Source organism: Dipodomys merriami, unplaced genomic scaffold (genome assembly GCF_024711535.1).
Source record: "Dipodomys merriami isolate MVZ:Mamm:240054 unplaced genomic scaffold, mDipMer1.0.p SCAF_71, whole genome shotgun sequence".
In the NCBI taxonomy this organism is placed as follows: domain Eukaryota; kingdom Metazoa; phylum Chordata; class Mammalia; order Rodentia; family Heteromyidae; genus Dipodomys; species Dipodomys merriami.
Genome location: NW_027206302.1, coordinates 4,515,265 through 4,527,749, shown reverse-complemented (window position 1 = coordinate 4,527,749; position 12,485 = coordinate 4,515,265). Strand labels below are relative to the sequence as shown.

The window sequence follows — 12,485 nt, the reverse complement described above, 5'->3', positions numbered from 1 at the left end:
GCCCAGATCCTGAATTCAAGCCATAGGATTAGCAGAGAGTGGGAGAGGAAAAGGACAGGACGAAGGAGGAGAAGAAGAAGGGGAGAGAGAGGGAAGGAGGGAGAGGGAAAGTGAGCCAGAGCGAGAGAGAGTAAACTCCACATAGGTCCTAGCTTCATTTTTTTGAGACAAAGTCTTGCTATGTAGCCCAGGCTGATCTAGAACTTCCAATCTTCCTAAGTTCTTAAACTACAGGAATGAAATACCATGCCAGCTCCTAATTCCTATTTCTCAGTGTTGCTGAAAGTCTTTGCCAGCATTTTTTGGTTAAGTACTTGGATTGAATTCAGGGCCTTACACTTGTTAGGCAGGTATTCTATCACAGCTATGAAGGGGACTTCACAGCCCCCTTTTGTATTGCTCATTTTTGAGGTAGGATCTTGATTTATGCCCCAGTCAGCCTCAGCTATAATCCTCCAATTTCTGTTTCCCCTTGATGCTGGGGATGACAGATCCATACCACTGTGCCCAACCACAGTGCTTCTTCTGCAGCAGGGATAATCAGCCATTGGTTGAGATAGTCTCCTGAAGTTCTTTCCCAGGCTGGCCTTTAACTGTGATCCTCCTATCTCTATCTCCCAAGTAGCTAGTATTACAGGTTTGTGCCTATTGCACTCAGCCAAAATGGAGTAGGAAGGAGCCTCAGAAGGAGGTTGAGACTTTTGGAGGTTCATGGTTTGATGCCAGCCAGGGAAGACATGTATGTGAGACCCCATATCTCCAATTACCCAGCAAAATACTAAGCTAGAGATGTGCCACTCCCCACCCACAAAGATCTGTAACTCTTAAGTCTATTCTTACCAATTAGTAATACACAACAAAATAGTTATAACCTATTTGGCAGAAGAATGCCTAGGTTCATCACAGTTTCTACTTATGACTAGGGCATAGTGTTTCAGTTTTGTTTCCTGAACTGTAATCTCTATCTATTATTAGTAGCATATTAGAAGAAGGGTGAGAGAAAAGTAAACAAATGGATGAGTGCCATTATTAAATTTCAGATATCCATAATCACTTAATCTAATTTAGATTTTCTAGGTTTAGAAATGTACCTACTAATTTGGAGTCAGAGTTGTTAACAACTTAAAGGCTGTTACTACTGCTATTACAGCTTGCATGTGAAACCACCTTCCAAAGTTATTTAATCTCTTTTCTTTCTTTTTTCTTTGGCAGTTCTGGGGTTTGAACTCAGGGCCTTGTTCTTGGTAGGCATGCGGTCTACCTTTTCAGTCACCCTGCCAGACTCTATGTGCAATAGTAGCTTCCTCATGTGCAAGATGAGCATGACAGTAATTATTATCTCATAGTATCTGTGAAGATTAAATCAGTTAACCTTATAGAGTGCTTGCCTAAGATGCCATGGTTTCAATCCCCAGAACTGCAAAGAGAGGGAGAGGAACAGGAGAGAGGCAGAGAAAAGAGAGAACTGGAAGCTCAGATGGTAGCAAAGGACACCTGTTCAATGTTCTATGAACTATGTTGGGTAAGTGTGGTGCACAGTAGTGTTACAACAGATTTTAAGTTTACCCTTTCTGTCCTATCAGCACAAAATAATCGAGTGTGATGTCTCTTCTGAACTACAATGTAGGTTATCCCAGGTTGATAATCTTTTTCCAAACTGATGCAGGCTTCTCGAATTGCTAGTAGTTCATAATATAATACCTAGAGAAGAGGCAATGTAAAGATTTAACATTTGTTCTCTTTTACATCAAATGTAATATAGTAATTTGAATCTAATGAGTTCCTTAGCTCTAAATACTTCTTAGCTCTATATACTTTTCACTTTACCTCTTGGCAGAGGCTTACATATCAACAGCAAATATGTTAGAAGATCTACTTAAGCATCAAATTTTGATTTTACTATTTAAACTGCAGAACTACATATAAAGCACAGCACTTGATCTGAGCATACTCTAAAGAGATCCTAGGTAACCAACCTGTCTAAACTGTCCCTCTGAAACACCATCCCGATAAAAGATGATACGAGTAGGTTTGAACCGAGTTGACTTATAAAACTGGATGAGAAGTTCCCGGACCATGGAGGCCAAGTCCTGTATGATCTCTTGTCGGGGTCTCTGAACTCTTACTGTGGCACAGTATCTGCTCGGGTGGGCATCCATGCTACCCACAACCTAGGTTGGAAAACACAAAGAAAAACAGTAATCAAAACGGTATGAATATTACTTATAGTTATAGTTTACTATAACCCTTCTGTTTACCACTATTTACTTTCAGAATAATCACAATAGATAATTCCAGTAAAGACCAAGAATCATGTAAAAAAAAAAACAATTTTCTATGAATAGTTTGGTACTTTACATTTAACAATTGAATTCTACATCTTTTAGGGAGAATTAAAGATTAGTTAGATAAGAAAAAGACATGCACATGAGAATAATAGAAAAGAGTTAAGAACAATGGGGCAACCAATTCAAACCACCCCTTTCTTTTCTACTTCAGTTAACACATCCCAGAAATCATCATTAAGATCTCAGCACTATCTTAGTTTGTTTGTTTTTTTTTGGGTCCGGTCGTGGGGCCTGAACTCTGGGCCTGGGCGCTGTCCCTCAGCTCTTCAGCTCAAGGCTAGCGCTCTACCACTTGAGCCACAGCGCCACTTCCGGCTTTTTTCTTTTTGCTTATGTGGTGCTGAGGAATCGAACCCAGGGCCTCAGGCATGCAAGGCAATCGCTCTACCACTGAGCCATCTTCCCAGCCCCCTCAGCACTATCTTAGAAGTATGTTATATAAATTTTATTTTACTTTTGTCGTGCTAGTATTCAACCCAGGGCCTTCCACATGCTAGGAACAGGTTCTACTACTGAGCCCTATTCCCACTTCATAAATTTTAAAATCATGAATTTCTCTCCCTTTACTACAAAGTTCTAGAAAAGACATCCTGAATCTTAGTGGGTTGTAGTAGTGTTCTAAATCTGACCTTTGGTTATTTTTTTTTTTTTGTCTTTGTTTGAGATAAGGACTTGAACTTGGTATCTGATACTTTTGCTCATTGGCTGGTGTTCTACCACCTGGACCATGCCTCCATACCTTCCCCTGATCTTTGGAAAAATCAACCTTAGAGGGTTGGTAGAATGGCTCAAGTGGTATAGTACCTGCCTAGCAAATGCAAGAATCTAATTTCAAGCCCTAGTACCATAAAATAAATAAATACATAAATAAATTTAAAATTCAACCTTGGTTTTGAGACTGGCAAACTTAGTCTGTTAGTCTGTGCCTTGTTTATTATTGTTATGTGCCTGGAGCAAAGGAGACAATATTATTCTAGTGACAGTCTCAGCTTACCACTCTCCTTCTATACTTTCTTCCAGGGTAACATATATTAAGGGCCATGCTCCAAAAATGGAAATCTGACTTTGATTTCAGTAAGGAAATTTAAAAATTTGATTTATATATGGCACTTGAGGGAATCCCCCCCGCCCGCCCCCCCAGCATAATAGAGTAACCACTCTTTGTGAAAGTTCCAAAAAAATGTTCATTAAAGTTGATTAACAAGATGGGTATGGTGGTTCACACCTGTAATCCTAACTACTTGGGATGATTCTTGTTTGAGTCCAGCCAGGATAAAAAGTTCTTGAGAACAGTGGTTCATAGCTCAGGTAGGAAGCTGAGATTGAGAGGATTGCAAGTCTGGGCCAGCTGGGAAAAAAAAGTTCCTAAGACACTCACCCTACCCTCAACAGGAGGAGGAGGAGATGGAAGTGGAGGAGGAAGAAGTGGAGGAAGAAGAAGTGAAGGAGGAGGAGGGGGGACAGGTACAGAGAGAGAGAGACAGAGACAGAAACAGAGAGACAGAGAAAGAGAGACAGAGACAGACAGACAGACAACAGAGCCTAGTGCTTGCTAGGCAGGTATTCTACCACTTTATGCGTCCAGCCCTTGGTCTGAACCTTAGATAACATAAATCTGCCTACGGATACTCACAGCAGCAATAGAAGGCTTCTTTCCATCACCAGCAGGTGGGTGAGTGACATCTGCTCCCAAAAAGATCACTGGTTGCTGGAACACAGAAGGTCTTAAATACAATTTTTAAAAGGTTAGATAATTCATCATTCATTTATATGATTTAGACAATTACAACATAACTGCAGGCCACTGACAGCACAGAGAAAATCTTATCTGGACAGTTGTACATGACTGAACTACTGACTGACTTATTCTTTTTAAAAATTAATTTACTTTATTTTTTTGTCTTTTTTTTTGGTTGGTTGTGGGGCTTAAACTCTGGGCTTGGGCACTGTCCCTACACTATTCAGTTCAAGGTGAGCGCTTTACCGCTTGAGCCACAGCGCCACTTCCGTTTTTTTTTTTCCTAGTGGTTTATTGGAGATAAGAGTCTCACAGACTTTCCTGCCCTGGCTGGCTTTGACTGCAATCCTCAGATCTCAGCCTCTTGAGTAGCTAGGATTACAGGCGTGAGCCACTGGTGCCCAGCTACTTTATTATTATAGCAGTGATGTATAGAAGGATTATAATTACATGGTCAGGTAATAAGTACATTTCCTATCGTATAGTATCTTCTGTTCCTTCACTCTCTCCTAGTCCCTCCCTCCCATCTCTACCCACAAATTGTATAGTTTACTTTTACCAATGTCCAGTGACCTCCACTGATTTAATTTATGAGTGCTGGGTCAATGAAGTAAAAGATGTCAAAACAATCTGTGATATTTTTATGGAAAGCTAGTTATTGCCTGAAGCCTTAGTGCTAGGGTTTCAGAGAACAACTGATGCTCGTATTCTCTGTAATTGGAATAAAATTATTCACATTCATATTACCCACCAATTTTTATCAATTTTTAAAAATAACAAATATTGAGGTCTATATAATCTCTCAAAAGAATCATTAAACTGGGCTGGGAAAATGGCTCAGTGGTAGAGCGCTTGCCTTGCATGCCTGAGGCCCTGGGTTCAATTCCTTAGCACCACATAAAGCAAAAGTGAAAAAAGCCAGAAGTGGCGCTGTGGCTTAAGTGGTAGAGCACTAGCCTTGAGCTGAAGAGCTGAGGGACAGTGCCCAGGCCCAGAGTTCAGGCCCCATGACCGGACCCAAAAAAAAAAAAATAAAGAATCATTAAACTTTGGATTCAAAGTGATCATGGAAAGCCTACACTATATTCCTTTCCCTAGCCAGAAGAAAAATTGGAGTAACATACACTTAAAGTAGTTAAATATTTCCACTTATCTTAAAAACTACATCCTTAGCTGGGCGTGGGTGGCTCATGCCTGTAACCCTAGCTACTAAGGAGGCTGAGATCAGAGGATCATAGTTCAAAGCCAGCCTGGGCAGGAAAGAAGAGTCCGTGAGACTCTTTTCTTCAATAAATGGCCAGAAAACTGAAGTGGCACTGTGGCTCAAGTGGTAGAACACTTGCCTTGAAATGAAGAGCTGAGGGACAGTGTTCAGGCCCAGAGTTTAAGCCCCACAATTGACCAAAAAACCCGCACAAAAACAAAAACTACATCCTTTAGCCAGGCACTAGTGGCTCATGCCTGTAATGCTATCTATTAAGGAGGCTGAGATCTGAAGATTGTGGTTTGAGCCCATTTGAGCAGGGAAGTCTTTAAAATTCCTATCTTCAGTTAACCAACAGAAAAAGCCAGAAGCAGAACTGAGGCTCAAGTGACTAACCTGAAGTAAAAAGGCTCCGGCCCTGAGTTTGAGCCCCTGTACCAGCACAAACAACAATAACACAACAAACAAAAAACAACCAAACAAACAAACAAAACCCAAATCCCATCCTTTAAAATCTGGAGACTGTTTCTTAGTCCTTGAGTGCATTGATAAAATTCTATATTTATGAGTGTCATAAGGGAGAGAAGAGGCTGGAAAAATGGGACCAAAAGACTGTTCTAATGCTTAACTTTGGTACATGCTAGTAAAAATACTTAATTTGGCCAAGTGCTGGTAGGTCGGTCACGCCTGTAATCCTAGCTACTAGGGAGACTGAGATGTGAGGATCGTGGTTTGAAGCCAGCCCAGGCAGGAAATTCCATGAGACTCTTATCTCTAAATAATTACCAAAAAAGCTGTAAGTGGAGCTGTGACTCAAATGGTAGAGCACTAGTTGAAACTCAGGGATAGTGCCAAGGCCTGAGTTCAAGCCCTAGGATGGGTGCCAAAAAACAACCACCACCAAATACTTAACTTTTTTTTGTTGTTGTTGTTGGTCTAGGGGCTTGAATTCTGGGCCTGAGCGTTTTTCCTCAGCTCTTCGGCTCAAGGCGAGCGCTCTACCACTTGAGCCACAGCACCACTTCCAGTTTTCTGATGGTTTATTGATGATAAGAGTCTCATGGACTTTGCTGCCCAAGCTGGCTTTGAACCATGATCTTCAGATCTCAGCTTCCTTAGTAGCTAGGATTACAGGTCTGAACCACCAGCGCCAGGCTCAAATATTTAACTTTTGAGTTCTACTTGCTTCAGCTATGAAAAGGGAACCTATTGTTTAGTCTCCAAATAACAGCCTTCTCTCCTCAGTGATATAATATATGCATAATATATGAATATTCCTTAAGAGCTTTAAAGAAGGTGCTCAAGATGATGATACTGGGTCATATCTATAATCATAGCTACTTGGGAAACAGAGGCCAGGAGGATCATGACTTGAGACCCAACTGGGCAAAAGAAGTTCAGGATGCCCCATCCTAATAGAAAAAGGTGGGCAAGATAAAAAGTGACGGCTACATCGCCGGGCGCTGGTGGCTCACGCCTGTAATCCTAGCTACTCAGGAGGCTGAGATCTGAGGATCGCGGTTCAAAGCCAGCCCGGGCAGGAGAGACCATGAGACTCCTATCTCCAATAAACCACCAGAAAACCGGAAGTGGCGCTATAGCTCAAGTGGTAGAGCGCTCGCCTTGAGCTGAAGAGCTGAGGGACAGCGCCCAAGCCCAGAGTTCAAGCCCCACGACCGACAAAAAAAAAAAAAAAAAAAAAAAAAAAAAAAAAAAAAAAAAAAAAAAAAGTGACGGCTACAGCAGGAACTATAGGTAGGAGGATCACGGTCCAGGCAAACCTAGGCAAGAATTGAGACACTGTTTCAAAAAGAATCAGAGTGAAAAGCTGAGGGTGTGGTTCAAGGAGTAGAGTAGCCAAAGAGCAAGTGTAAAATCCTGAGTTCAAATCTCAAGATTGCCAAAAAGAAAAAAAGTTACTTGATCAGCCACATTGTCCTGCTGTCAGACTCAGAATATTTCCACACTCAGAATATTCTAGGTATGTAAGTAGCCTCATGAAACAGCTTAATAACTATCAAATAAAAAAACGTAAAGAATGAGAAAGTTCTTGATACTTTCTGGCTAGGAAAGAGGTATGTTGCATACTTAATGAAAATTGGTAGAGGGAGAGGATTTACAGGAAAACAACATAACCTCACCATTCCAAATTTTAAATTTTTTTCTTTTTGGCTAAAGTGTCTACACATCTTATGGCAAGAGTCACTGAGATTGCCTCTAACACAGATTTTACAATAGCCACATATGGTCATATGTAAAAAATAAAGATGAAAATAATTATTTCCCTAAGTGATGAGCTTACCTTTGATGAGGTACAAGAATATTATTGATTCCTCCAAGTTTAACATTTATCTTTAGGCACAAGTTTGAGAGAGTTTGAGGGGATGTCTTTATCACATTCTTCACTTGCACACACTGTGTTGCCATACCCAAAAGAGTATCTCCTACACGTTTTACCTCCGCTATGGAACAAACACAAGTACCCCTAGTCAGAAAAAAACCTGAAAGTGAATTTACTTACTGGACATAAAGTTAGTATGCATCCCACTTGAAATGCATTGTTATATTACAGGATGCCCAAAGCTATACCAACACTGAAACAAAGCCATAAAAACTTAGCTTAATTACTTAGCAATAATTTTTTAATCGCTCAAATGGGATGGATTCTTGAAATAAAGACAACTAAGACAGAGGGGCTCTCTGCTTTCTTTCTCTGATATAAAAGACATAGATTTACAAAAACAGATGGCCATTCTATCCTGCACCACCTTTCTGACCTAAAGATGGAATGTAAATTTTCCCTTATATTCCATATCAGTTCATAAAAGGTTCCAGAGGCATCTGTAAGCAAACTACCTTCCCAGTTTCCCATGCTGAATCCTGTGAATGCTTTTCCTTTGTTTTTGGATCAGTCACTTCTCTAAAACTTTTTGTTCCATGTCATATATACTATATAAGCAGCCTCCTAAGCCACTGCTTTGAGACAGTCCTCTGCTGTGTGTGTACTGCACAAATTAGCATCTTGCTGTTCTGCTGATAGTCTGTCTTGTTTGCAGTAGTCTGTCCTAACTATGAACTTAACCAGCTGAGGAAAACACTGCTCCTTCCTTCATCATAAGAAAAAAAAATGTCGTTGGACGCCGGTGGCTCACGCCTGTAATCCTAGCTACTCAGGAGGCTGAGATCTGAGGATCACGGTTCAAAGCCAGCCTCAGCAAGGAAAGTCCATGAGATTCTTATCTCCAATAAACCACTAGGAAAAAAAAAACCCAGAAGTGGCTCTGTGGCTCAAGCGGTAGAGCACTTGCCTTGAGCTGAAGAGCTGAGGGATAGTGCCCAAGCCCAGAGTTCAAGCCCCACAACCGACCAAAAAAACAAACAAAAAAAGAAAAAATATGTCATCATGAGCTGGGATCATGCCTGTAATCCTAGCTACTCATGAAGTTAGATCTGATGATCATGGTTTGAAGCCAGCCCAGGGAGAAAAGTCCCCATGAGAATCTTATCTCCAATTAACTACCAGAAAACCCAAAATGGAGTTGTGGCTCAAGTGGTAGAGCACTAGCCTTGAGCAAAAGAGCTTAGGGACAGTGCCCAGTCTCAGTTCAAATCCCATCTCTCTCTCTCTCTCTCTCTCTCTCTCTCTCTCTCTCTCTCTCTCTCTCTCTCTCTCTCACTCACACACACAATTATCAAAATAACAACTATAGTTGACAAAGGGGTTTCATATATGCATACAATGTACTTTGATCAGACTTACCCATTTCTTCATTCTCATCCCTCCTGCCACCTTCCAAAACTAATTTCAATAAGATTCAGTGTTCCATTTTTATTCACTACATAAAGTATTTTGACCAAATCCATATTCCTTTACTTATCTCTATATGTAGCCAGTCCACTTCTCACTAGGACACATGGTCTGGATAGGATCTGTTTTACATTCCTGTCATTCACTTTTTATGTATATGTTAACAGGGTTTCACTCTGGTATTTCTCATGCATATACTGTACTTTAATCAGACTGACCCCTTTTGCTCACTCTGGGTCTTGAATTCTTGCCCCAGCCAGCTTCCTACTGTGGCTAGGATGACAGATGTGTCACTACATCCAGCTTAAACTGGTTGAGATTCTGGTCTTGTGAATTTTTTGCTCAGGCTGGCTTTGAACTGTAATTTTCCTGATCTCTGTTTCCTGAGTAGCTAGGATTACAGACATCAACCCCTATACTTAGCCTAGTTAATATATATATATTTTTTGGGGGGAGCTGGTCGTGGGGCCTGAACTCTGGGCCTGGGCGCTGTCCCTCAGCTCTTCAGCTCAAGGCTAGCGCTCTACCACTTGAGCCATAGTGCCACTTCCGGCTTTTTTCTTTTTGATTATGTGGTGCTGAGGAATCGAACCCAGGGCCTCATGCATGCAAGGCAAGCACTCTACCACTGAGCCACCTTCCCAGCCCCTAGTTAATATTTCTTTAATGACCAATACTGCTGAGCATGTTTTATAAGATGACTGTTTTCTATCTTTTTTCTTATTTTTAAGTGGGGTTATCTTTTCTTATTGATTTGCAAGTTCTTTGAATTAAAAAAAGTTCTCTGTATTTTATCAAAACCTATCTTTTGAATTCTATACTTATTTTTTTCAATCACTACAAAAATGTTTGAACATACTGTAATTTACTTATTTTAAATTTTTTCAGGTATTTATTTACTTATTTTTGTTGGTTATGGGTCTTGATCTCAGGGTCTGGGCACTGTCCCTGAATTCTAAGTAGTGTTCTACCACTTTGAACCACAGAGCCATTTCCAGTTTTCTGGTGACTAGTTGGAGATAAGAGTCTCACAAACTTTCCTACTCAGGCTGGCTTTGAACCTTAATGCTGATATCTCAGCCTCCTGAGTAGCTAGAATTACAGATGTGAGCCACCAGTGTTCAACAATTTTAGCAATTTTTTTTCTTGTTTGTTTCTTGCCAGGCCTGGGGATTGAATTCAGGGCCTGGGCACTGGTCCTGGGTGTTTTTTGCTTAAGGCTAGTGCTCTACTACTTGAGCCACAGCACCACTTCTAGCCTTTCCTGTTTATACGGTACTGAGGAATTGAATCCAGGGCTTCATGCATGCTAGCAAGCATTCTACCACCAAGTCACATTCCCAGACCAATTTTAGAAGTTTTTTAAAGAATATTTTTTTAATTTGTAATTTTATTCTAAATTTCAAAAGGTTGTATAAGGCAGTTACAATTTAACATGTCTAAGGTGCTTCTTGATCAGTTACCTCTTCCATGATTTTCCCTATCATATGTTTCCTTCCCCAGATTCATTTAATATTTCCCACTTCCGTTATCACATATGTATACTGAGTATTCTTTGAACATACAAAAAATGCAAGATTAGGGCATGACACAAGTTTTAGAGCACTTAGCAAATGTAAGGTCATAAATTTAATCTCAAGTACTGCAAACACACCATGGTTCACAGTCAGCTTGGGCAAAAAGAAGTTTGAAAGACTCCAGTTCAACCAAATAGCTGAGTACAGTGGCATATACCTGTTACCCATGTGCAGTGGAAGCACAATGGCTAGGCTTTGTGGCACATGCATGCCTGTCATCCTCATGGTGGAGCATAAGTAAGATCAAAGCCCAGGCTAGCCTAGGCATAAATTGAAACCTCACCTTGAAAATAATCAAAACAAGCTAGGTAAAGGTCAGATAATGTAGCCGGGCGCTGGTGGCTCACGCCTGTAATCCTAGCTACTCAGGAGGCTGAGATCTGAGGATCGCGGTTCAAAACCAACCCGGGCAGGAGAGACTGTGAGACTCCTATCTCCAATAAACCACCAGAAAACCGGAAGTGGCGCTGTAGCTCAAGTGGTAGAGCGCTCGCCTTGAGCTGAAGAGCTGAGGGACAGCGCCCAGGCCCAGAGTTCAAGCCCCACGGCCGACAATAAAAAAAAAAAAAAAAAAAGGTCAGATAATGTGATGTCAGGAAAATGAACCTTAGATATGTATTTTAATGTCTTTTTCTTTCATGCATGTGTTTCTAACGCATTTATAAGATTATCTCTTTGTTGCTTTGTATGTCCCTCCCCCACAGTATAACCCCTGCTTTCACTATATTTGATGTCAGTATAACTTGTGGAGGAGATGGGGAAAAACCAGTTGTGGACCTGTTGCAACGAGAAGTACAAGTTGTCATGTCCAAAAAGATCTTTACAACGTCGGTGCGGGGGGGGGGGGGGGGGGGGGAGAAGGATTGGGATTGGGGGGGGAGGGGGGAGGCTGGGAAGGGATGTGAAGGGTAAACAAAGGAGGAGGCTGCAATGCTTGGTAAGAAATATACGCCTTATCCTGCCCATGTAATTGTAACCCCTCTGTACAGTATGTTCACAAATAAATTAAATTAAAAAAAGAACAAGCTAGGTGCCAGTAGCTCACACCTATAATTCTACCTACTCAGGAGGCTGAGGATCAGGCTCAAAGCCAGCCCAGATAGGAAAGCCCAAGAAACTTATCTCTAATTAATGACACATAAAAAGAAAAGCTGGGAGATGAGAAAGTGGTTCAGTGGTAGAGTGCTTGCCATGCATGCATGAGGCCCTTGGTTCAATTCCTCAGCACCACATAAGCAAAAAGAAAAAAGCTGGAAGTGGTACTGTGGCTCAAGTAGTAGAGCGCTAGCCTTGAGCTGAAGAGCTAAGGGACAGCGCCCAGGCCCAGAGATCAAGCCTCACAATGGCCAAAAAAAAAAAGAGCTGGAAGTAGAGCTATGGCTAAGTAGTAGAGTGCCAACTTTGAGCAAAAAAGGCTCAATATTGCCCCTCAGGGCCTGAGTTCAAGCCCCAGGAGCAGTATTTAAAAAACAAAAAACAAAAAAAGCAGAGTGGCTAAAGACAAGGCTCAACTGGTAGGGTACTTGCCCTAGCAAGCAAGAGGCCCTGAGTTCAATCCCCAGTACAAACACAAAAAATTTATGTGGTCAAATTTAACAGTTTTCTTAGTGATTTTTTTTTCTAGTGTGTGTGTATGTGTGTGGGGTGTTGTAAACTGTCCTACGGCCTTGTGCATGTCAGGCAAGTGATCTAGCACTAAGCTACATTCTCAGACCCCTTCTGTCTCTCTAGAGAAATTTATTTTCTCCATTCAGCTGTTTCAAAGTTGCATTTTGTTTATGTTTTTCCAATACCCAGTGATTTATACTTA

At 41.2% G+C, this 12,485-nt stretch overlaps 1 protein-coding gene across 8 annotated transcripts in view; it reads right to left on the bottom strand.

Annotated features, from left to right (window-relative positions):
• Window positions 1-12,485, bottom strand: part of LOC138818048 (protein argonaute-3) — a 78,758-nt gene that overhangs the window by 6,227 nt on the left and 60,046 nt on the right. For 7 of the 8 annotated variants that reach the window (XM_070008912.1, XM_070008911.1, XM_070008917.1 and 4 more), the window contains 4 exons: window positions 7,593-7,752; window positions 3,982-4,072; window positions 1,977-2,171; window positions 1,567-1,701 (listed from right to left, as the gene is read on the bottom strand). In XM_070008912.1, coding sequence (XP_069865013.1) covers window positions 1,567-1,701; window positions 1,977-2,171; window positions 3,982-4,072; window positions 7,593-7,752 — 581 coding nt within the window. The remainder of the gene's footprint in view (window positions 1-1,566; window positions 1,702-1,976; window positions 2,172-3,981; window positions 4,073-7,592; window positions 7,753-12,485) is intronic. The other variant, XM_070008913.1, reaches the window with a different exon arrangement.